This window comes from Rattus norvegicus, chromosome 3, assembly GCF_021556685.1.
Source record: "Rattus norvegicus strain SHRSP/BbbUtx chromosome 3, alternate assembly SHRSP_T2T, whole genome shotgun sequence".
Taxonomy (NCBI): domain Eukaryota; kingdom Metazoa; phylum Chordata; class Mammalia; order Rodentia; family Muridae; genus Rattus; species Rattus norvegicus.
The window spans coordinates 137,485,442-137,495,097 of NC_141536.1; the positions used below are offsets into that span (position 1 = coordinate 137,485,442).

Consider the following 9,656-nt stretch of genomic DNA (forward strand, 5'->3'; position numbering starts at 1 on the left):
AAGGTCTATGACCAACCTTTCGTTCCTCTCTTCCACCAAGTTATATCATCTAAGAATATATGTATTAATATAGGTGGTATTATGATCTGAGTTATGTCACCCATATGAATCCTGGTTGGTATTTTACTAATGAGTAACACACACATACCCACATGCACTAACAGAAATACAACTTCTGTCTTTCTTAAAATTCCCTAAACATGTTCTGTTCCAAATAGAGTTCAAGAATCATAACATATGAAATAAAAGAGAATCTGGGATGAGAAAGAAGTCATCCCCAGTAGGTAATTCTGCTCTGATGGGTTGGTCATCACTATTCTTGGGTGCAATGGCACCTACTTTAATAGTTGACTTTTCTAAGGAAGCCCCAAGGTTGTAAGACTTAAAACCATGCCAGGAAGCTTGGTGGGTAGAGTGGATTTAAATCCAGAGACTTGGTGGTCACACACCTGATACTTAGTGAACTCCCTGCTTCCTGTCTAATTATTGACCTGGAACAAGTTCCATGTTTCCCATTAAGATGAGGACGTGACATGTGGTCAAGTAGTCCAAGATTAAAGTTCTCCATGCTTTAAAGGGCCTGGAGGCTTAGTGAATAAACTTCCTTTTCAGACATTCCTCTAAGAAAAAGTTCTTTAATTTCTCATTAGACCCTGAGAAGGAGGGTATACATGCATTTTCTGTAATGAACCATCAATAAACAGTTTAGAACCATAGACTAACTGTTTCATCTACTGCTGCCATGCCAAATATGGAAAAGGACTCTACCTAGAGAGCCCCAGCTAGAATTCCCATATAAAACTCCCATGTGCTTCTAGTATACCTCTCCCAAGCTAAGGACAATCACCAATGAGCAAATCCAGAACTCTCAGTCTCATTCCCAGGATAAAGGATATTCTCAGCCTGTGGGTCCCATGACTAAATTCTTGACTCATCCTTTATTTCTAGTGGATCTGAGGTTCCAGGAGTGGTTCCAAGAGTCTGAGAACTCTATGACTTAGCCATGTTGCAAGCCCAGAGACCCCTGAAACTTCTCTGGTTTCTCCCCATAAATGACTGCATTTTCCCAACCATGAATTATTTAGGTGCTGAAAACTTGACCTGTGGCAGCCTAGGGAAACATTGTCAATCACTTCCTTCATCTCTTGCCTCTGCAGTAGCAGTGCCCAGATGGTTGGTCATTGTGGTCCCAAAAAACAACATATGTGTATCAATACTGCTCATTTTTACTCTGTCTCTCTGATAGATGCCACTGTGTCAGCAAATTTTATTTTCACTCCCTCACATTCTCTATCATCTCTACATTCTGGATACTATTCATGCTATAAGGCCCTCACTTGATATACACAAAATGACGTGAGCCCAAATTAGGCTCTTTCTAATTCTACTACTTTAGAAACAGTGAGGCTGGAGTTAAACAAAAGGAGCTGTTGGACATTTTATTGAGCAAGGAATGAGCATGCATATTTGGGCAATCCACTGGCACATTTGAAAGGGAAGGAGAAGGGGGCAGCTGCTTGAGTATAATTGTATATCCTTAGCAGTCTAATCCACTGCTGATTTTCATTCTGACAATGTGAAATGCATCCATCATGGCAAGATCATCCATTTGAGTGTTGAGGCAGGGCCAGAGAGGTTGACATTCTGCATAATACCACTTGACACAAACTTAGATTCTGTTACAGATGGAGCTCAGCAGGTTTATAGCATTAGCCCAGTCAGGTAAATGGACCTCAAAAGAGCAAAATTCACGCTAAAAAGTAAACAAAAGGATTGATTAGTGATAGATAAAGCTAAGAGAAAACTTGAAACCAGAACTATCTGAGGGAAATGGGACTGGTGAGTGTAAGGAATACATCTTTGCCATATGTAATAACACTTAGTCTGATTAAGCAGTGCCTGCTGACTTACAAAATAATTTTGTCTGCCTCCCATATGACATCTGACTATATTTTAGGGTCACAGAGCTTCTCATTTCTTTGTTGAAACTTCCCTTTAAGAAACAGCCTATGACTCATTCCAGAGTCTCAGAAGTCACACAAGGTTCTCTCACTCCCAGACAGGGGACAACCTGTGGCCAGGGATACAAACATTCCTGAGAACTACAAGGTAGGGAAGTGACATGAATGGGCATTTCCACTGTACACAAAGTCACTGTATCTACAGTGCAACACTCTCAGGGGAAAGACTGTCATTGAGTATAAAGGTCAGCACTAAAGGGCTCATTTACTTTCAGGTGTGTCAACAGAAGTTCTGCTTGGAAGTATAAACAACTCTTCCCAACAATAAAATTTGTTGTTGCCTCCTCCATTCCAACCAAGCAACACCACAGTGATGTCAGAGTGCATAATTCACACTCTAACATACTGAGCAATTCAAATTATTTATATGTACAGATATACTATTTCCCAGTGTTACATATATTCTCAATATTTTATGTATGTTTTCTTAACTAATTATACCACACTTGCACATATAGTTCTGTGAAGACTCATATATGTAACTTACATATCTTTTTACCTTTGCCCAAGAAAATCTCAGGCACACATTGAACTACTTATATTCACACACACACACACACACACACACACACACACACACACACACACACACGATCTTCTATAATTGCTAATATTGCATGAGTATATGGAATTAATCCCAAATGAACTTGCACAAACTCTAAAATTTGTATTTCACTCTAGTTGCACAACATGTCTCTGGTATATCCATACCTCTTGCAGATCAGTCGGTTCATTTAAGGGACAGTCGCTTAAGTCATCCTGGGTCTTCAAACATGCTGTTTTGCCTAAGATCACATCAAATAACAAGGTCTTTCCAGCCTCTATCTAAGGAGAAAATAAACATTCACTTTTAACATTACACTGAACTTCCCATGGGCTTTTACATTCCAGTAAGTGAGTGAGGGCACAGAAAGCACAGTGTTCCTAATGCTTTGGAACAGTAGGTAGTAGCCCTGAGGACTCATCAAGAAAGAAGGTCATACACGTTGTGTATTCAGCAATGCAAGGCTGCTCAGAGGAAAAGTGATGTCAGGAGGCTATAGCACAATCTTAACTTGAGGCTGAGTTCCACAAATGAGGAAGAAGTAGCTCTGTTCCAGTAAGTATGTGGGAGCTCACTACTAAACATTGTTAGCTGAATTCTCATCACAACAGAAAACCCATGCTTTTCTTTTATTGTGACAATCCCTAAATCTTCATTTGGTCATAGATTGTTTCACTAAAAGAGTTTTCAATACAAAACAACACATCTTTATATTTTCATCACCTTAATTGCAAATGTTTATAGGACTATCTTTTGAGTGTGAAATTGTCAAATGTGTCTTACATTTTGTTTAAATACCTTTAGCTCCTTTTTCCAAGGAAGTCATAGGCACAATCTGTTTGAACTATAAAGAAGCAAATAGTAATAGCAAAGACTTATACACCCTTGAACCCAGAAGGGAATATCATGCATCTTCTAGTGTCAATCTTAATGTCAATGAAATGAGGTTCACCGACTCTAGTCAGATTGCAACGGTCTAAGATTCTCTAATAGTTTGCTCAACACATATAATATGGCAGTCTGAAGATGTTTATATAGAGATTTCTTTTTATGTTAGTGTCAGGGTTTCAGAGGTGCTAGTCTATTATGCAAAGAAAGATCTGGAAAACCAAGAAATTAACAGCATTTTGACAGTAAACAGAGAAGAGAACATAGAAGAAGTATTCAGACAAATACATGAGGAGAAACAAAGGTTTCAAAGACCTGTTTCTTTAAATATCACTGCTATCAACTCTCATCAGTACTAATTAAAGTCATCGTTTTTTTAAAATTAAACCATTGATAAAGTGAGAGAACACTTTATTCAGGATCCATTCATATCTGTAAAAGGTATTACACAATCACATGGTATATTTCCTTAAAAATAATTTATCCATTTCTCATTAAAATCATGCTGGCAATCTAGATGACTCAAGAGAGGCTACCTTTCCATTACCTCTTATCCCACAATTGAATACTTCACAGGGTAGAAAGAATCTTGTTATATGGAAATGTTATACTGTATCTATGGAAAAATGCTGCAGACATGAATAACCAGGTTATCCTTTACACCTTTGATATTCAGTGCAAGAAGGAAAGAGATCTCTATACTGACACAGCATGAAACATTGCTGTGTTTGTATTTATGCCAGTAACACCCACCACTTGGTTGTGAGATGGTTTCTGCAGAGATGATTAGATTTGGAAGAATTTCTAATAGGGTATAGGACTGCTTCTCTAAACCCAGTCCTTGCTTCTGTGTTGAACCTTTGGACTAGCAGCCACTAGCACAGGCTCTTGGCCACTTGTTTATTTCAGCATACACCTTCTTGTATCGCAGGCTAACTTAATGCTGCTATGTTCAGGTAGATTTCACTGTGGTCCTCTATACATAGTTTCAAGGATAATCTAGACTATCACACAAAGATCACATGAAGAATAAGTAGAAGCAGTTTGTTGCAGCTGATTTCAGGGACAGGCAAGATCATCACACAAAATGAAGCTAAGATCCTCTAGAGTGGTGGTACTCCTTCAAATATACAATTGCAAATATACAATTTATAAATAAGTCATCATCTCTCTGGTATGGAATAAATAGTAAGTGCTTGCTCTGGCAATACGGATGATAACACAGGAATGATATAAAAAAGTTTTTCATGACTCCTGTGCAAGCATATGAAAATTTGTGAAGCATTCCAGGTGAAAAGTATTCAAAAGTATTTCAAAAAACCTTCAACTCTGGTTTGAAAATCATGTAGGAATCTGTTATTTTTTATATTCAGGCAAAAGAAACATTGCATCAAAAGGAATATTTTGTTGATACAGTTATTTTTTATGTGAGATGAAAGCACCGTTCTAACGCATGTGTTTTTACATGATTTCATTATGGAGCATCATTATGTCCATACATACTTCAAACTGCTTCAACATACCTAGGCAATATCATATTAGGGGACCACTCTCTTCATGCCACAGTAAAACTGAGGCTTATCACCACTGCTGCATGTATGTGATACAACAATAAAATCTGTAAAACCTTAAGCAAAGGAAGCTCAGACAACAAAAGGCTGTTATGATATAAAGCCTCTCTGAGAGTGGCTACAAATGGAACTATGCAAACTGAGTGATCTTTTATATCAGAAAACTATGTGTAACTATTTCTTGATTTACTTGATAAAATATTTTATAATGTATAAAAATTCCATTTTACCTGATGCAGAATGTATGCTCAGCAGTTTATTAACAAACCATTTAAAAAACATTCACCCAGATAGGCATGGACTTGGGGAAGTGGAGGAAACTATTCAAACACAATCAAATGTGGTAGTAACAGATACATTATTGATCGACAGAGAGCCTCTTCATCTCAGATGACCGCGTTTGTGACCCTCTGTTCTGTTGTGACTGGGAAGTTTAGAAAGAAACAGACATGCACACGGGAGCATATATATAATCACTAAAATCACTCAACAAGGATAAGTCAGGCTCCTTCAATTAAGAGTCACATACCTGCTGTTGGATTGTCTTCACTGTCTTCACTTCCACCACACGACTTAGATACAAGTCACTGTTGTTTTCATTGTACTCACTGACAGCAAAGTTCAGTGCTTCTAGGGCCCCTTCTTCTTCAATAATAGATTTCTCTATGCCAGCCAGAATCTGACCTAGTACAGGATTAAGGCTGAGGTTCAGAAATAATATGAAGGTGTTCAGCAAAAACAGTTGAGTGTAGAGCAGGCAGGCCATGGTCTTCTTAGAATTGGACTTAGACCCAAGACTAGAAGTAGAACTGCATTGAGCCAGGAACAGGCAGTGAGTACAGCCTGGAAATGAGTTAGCCTTGTATTCTGTACTCATAGTATGCATTGGCTCCTTGCCAGTACCACATGTTTGTTTCACCCTTTCCCCTCCTTTTTTTATTCCTGCCCTTTAAATTTTCCCCTTTATTCTCATTGTTCCTACAAGATGCCAGATAACTGTCCTCTTCTGTTCCTTTCTGGGCCACATGTTCCTCTTTACCAAACCTCCAACTTCTCTATCTCCCAAACTTCTTATTCTCTCAGAGTTCTAGGCTAACTTGACACCTCAGATTTCTCCACAAACCTTATTCTTCCCTTTTGAGCTCTCCTAGGTTGTTCTACTTAACAGAAGTTAAATTCTCTGGCCTTCAAATTCCTACACAACCAAAGCTGAACTCTTAGTATACCAGAAGCTCTTTGTCTTTGGAATTCTGAGAGAGTAATATCATCCAAGATCAAGATATACAGTTCCACATGGAAGGGTTGTATTTTAGGGGATATAGGACCATTCAATTCAGTTCTGCCTAATTGTGAGGTAAAATTTCTAAAACAAATTTGAACTTTGCCAATGGCAGGTTGATTTCTATCTATAACCCATTAACACTAGTCATTACCTTCAGTAAAAGAAACTCCTTTAAGGTTGATTCCTGGCTTATGCTCTGAATTGTTCAGAGAGTCAAAGCCTCAACTAAAGACAGGAAATTACCATCTGTCCTATGACTTGTGTTTTAATCTGAGAGGAATTAGATATGGGAAAAAAGCAACAGGCCTGGAGTGATTCCTCAGAGGTAAAGAGCACTTGATATTCTTCCTGAAATCATAAATTAAGTCCACAATACCCAACTAAGATAGCTGGCAAACTTATTGACAAGTTAAGTGGAAGCTGTGTTTCTGGACTCAATGGTCACTTGTACCCTTACATACATGTGCACACACACACACACACACACACACACACACACACACACACACACAAATAAACTTCACATAACAAAAAGAATTAAAATTAACTTTTCTAAACAAAAGGAGAAAATTTTACAAAGGAGTTGTGATGTGGATAAAATATTTAGAATTGCTCAAATAATTTAACAGAGTAAAATAAGTCCATGATTGCTGGATTGCCTAAGATTCTGATGTTCAAATTATTGTTATTTTACTTCACTCACGTTCCAGCTAGTAGACAGGTAAACTCTTACAAAGGTATAAACAAGAGTTGTGGCAGAGTTTACATCAAAATATACTGGATACCTAACAATATTAATATCAGACAAAATGTGGGTTTCGATCAAACATAATGATGTCCTCGTTAGCTATTTTTGGTATTTTTGCTTTGCTAATAGGAATAAAGTCAAAATCTGCCCATTCCTTACTACATAGCATATCTTGATGAAGATAAATGCCAAACTGTCAGTCTTCTTAAAATAAATATTTGATTATAATCTCCTTCTTGACTTTTTTAATCATCTTCTACAAATGCTATTATATATACTCCAATAATATTTCCAGTAAATTTCTGTGAGGTATTTAAACCTCATTGCAAATATAGTTTTAAACAATATTTGAAATTATTAAACTTAACTGCAAAGATCTTCCAAAATAAGCTGTACTTCTCTTTGGAGTTCTACTGTTCTTCGATGTTCTTCAATTTCTTATTAGCATTCCTTCCTCTTTCAGCACTCTGGATTCAATTTTACTTATTATTTCCATTATATTTTTAAACAACTAACCAAAGTATCACTGTGATCTTAAATTTCTATTAATTGTCATAGTCATTACTCTTGTTTATCTGATACAACATTGCTAAATCAAACAGAACTTTTCATATGGATGAGAAAGAGTAGACTATCATACCTCCTTTATAAGTATCCAAGACCCAGAAAGAAATGCTTAATTATTAGAGTAGTGTTTTTCCTTTTGTTCAGAATTGCAATGGAATTTCACACATTTACTTTATGTGCCCAGAGTAATATGCATAGTGTTTATGAATTCAGGTAATGAATCACACCTCCTTTGACAGAAAGAACAGTGATGTAGTGCCTCATCAACCATCTGAAACACTCTTTTGAGAATCATGAAAACCTGTGATTGGACATACAAAGAATATCAGCAGTTCCTTGCATGATTAATTGTTGCATAATATGTGCTTCACAGAACAAAAACTCCACACAGAATCTCTGACCTGCCTTGAGAGCAGGTCTGGGTTTCATGGAATTTGAACTTAACAAGATCACTTCATGTCTCTCATTTTAAAATGATTGCAATCCAGTTCTATTTGGCAAGAGAAGTAAATTTATGTCTGATATCATTAGAAGGAAGAAAACATTTCCTCGTTAGTGTGTAAGTTTGTAGTTACTCTGAGCTTTTGTGCTTGGATTGGAGCACTATTTCTTACTATTCAGGTTTATCATTTCCAAATTTCATATCAGATGTAGGGAGGAATCATGGCTTCACTCCTAAAACAACAGGTATACCCAAAACTCAATCCTATGGTTACTCACATCTGTTCAACCACAATTTTGAAAGGTTGCGCCTGGTTTTTATTATTTATTATTCAATGCATACACGGGAATGAGACATAGTGAGGCTTTTACCTATAAACATTAAGATGTAAGGCAGACATCGCAAGGTTGGTTTTCTCGTCAGTTGAGGCATGGTTTTGTTAAAGTTCACTATGTCCTTTCATCTTGTGAGGGAAGAAGTCTGGATAAATGGAAAGTTTGTATGCTTTTGGGATGGTGGGATTTTCTGAGACTAAGATAAATATCAGTTAAAGTTTACAGATTTCACAACTACACCAGGGCCTCTTCCCTCTGAGCTATAGGTTCCAAGGTTTCAGTTAGTCCTGTGCTACAGCTGGGTGGCTTTATTTTTCCTCAGAATTGTTCTGCATTTCTGTCCAGAAAACTGATCTTTCTTTTTTATGACCACATATCACTTCTTTTTTTCTTTTGTTTTATTGGGTATATTTCTTTATTTACATTTCAAATGTTATTCCCTTTCCCAGTTTCCTGTATATAAACCGATATCCCCTCCCGTTCCTCCCCCATAAGGGTGTTTTCCCCCATCCATCCTCCCTTACCACACCATCTCCCCCCACCCACCGACATTTCCCTGCACTATGGGGTCCAACCTTGGCAGGACCAAGAGCTTCCCATTCCACTGGTACCCCAACAAGGCTATTCTCTACCACATATGCAGTTGGAGACCTGGGTCAGTCCATGTATAGTCTTTGGGTAATGGTTTAGTCCCTGGAAGCTCTGGTTGGTTGGCATTGTTGTTCTTATGTGGTTGCAAGCCCTTTCAGATCTTTCAATCCTTCCTCTAATTCTCCTAAATGGAGTCCCTTTCTCAGTTCAGTGTTTTGATGCTGTGAATATACATAGGGGAAGATATTGCTGAACATATAAGCATCCTATGAGCACATGAATGATGTGTATTAACTTATATGTACATAGATAGATATATGGGATGGTGTGTGTGGTTCTGTTTGGGAAAGTGTGAAAAGAAGCACATGTGAGACATGTTTTTTCAAAGAGGTGAATATGTTTTTGTCCTGAAAAAGGGTGTGTTTCTTTAATAATACCCACACCTTGTCATGGAGAGTTTATTCATATAAATAACCCTTAGAGTTCTTTCTATGTGCATTCAACATACTCAGTAGGTTGAAGTGAGGGTCAAGATGCATAAAGTCTTACATAAGATACTTTGTTGTTGTTGCTTGCTGGACTTGAAAAGGTAGCTTCAAGTTACTTGGCAACGTCAAACTTTGTATTAAATCCTGAGTGTTTTTCAAAACATGCTAATTGCAAGGTG

General features: G+C 37.4%; 1 protein-coding gene across 1 annotated transcript; it reads right to left on the bottom strand.

Moving 5' to 3' along the window:
• Positions 1-619: 619 nt before the first annotated feature.
• Cyssl1 (cystatin S like 1) lies at positions 620-5,828 on the bottom strand. Its single transcript, NM_001037350.1, has 3 exons — positions 5,554-5,828; positions 2,733-2,846; positions 620-1,753 (listed from the first exon to the last, which is right to left on the bottom strand). The coding sequence occupies exons 1-3, from the start codon at positions 5,788-5,790 to the stop codon at positions 1,670-1,672; spliced, it is 435 nt and encodes a 144-aa protein (NP_001032427.1). The 5' UTR covers positions 5,791-5,828; the 3' UTR covers positions 620-1,669.
• Positions 5,829-9,656: the final 3,828 nt, after the last annotated feature.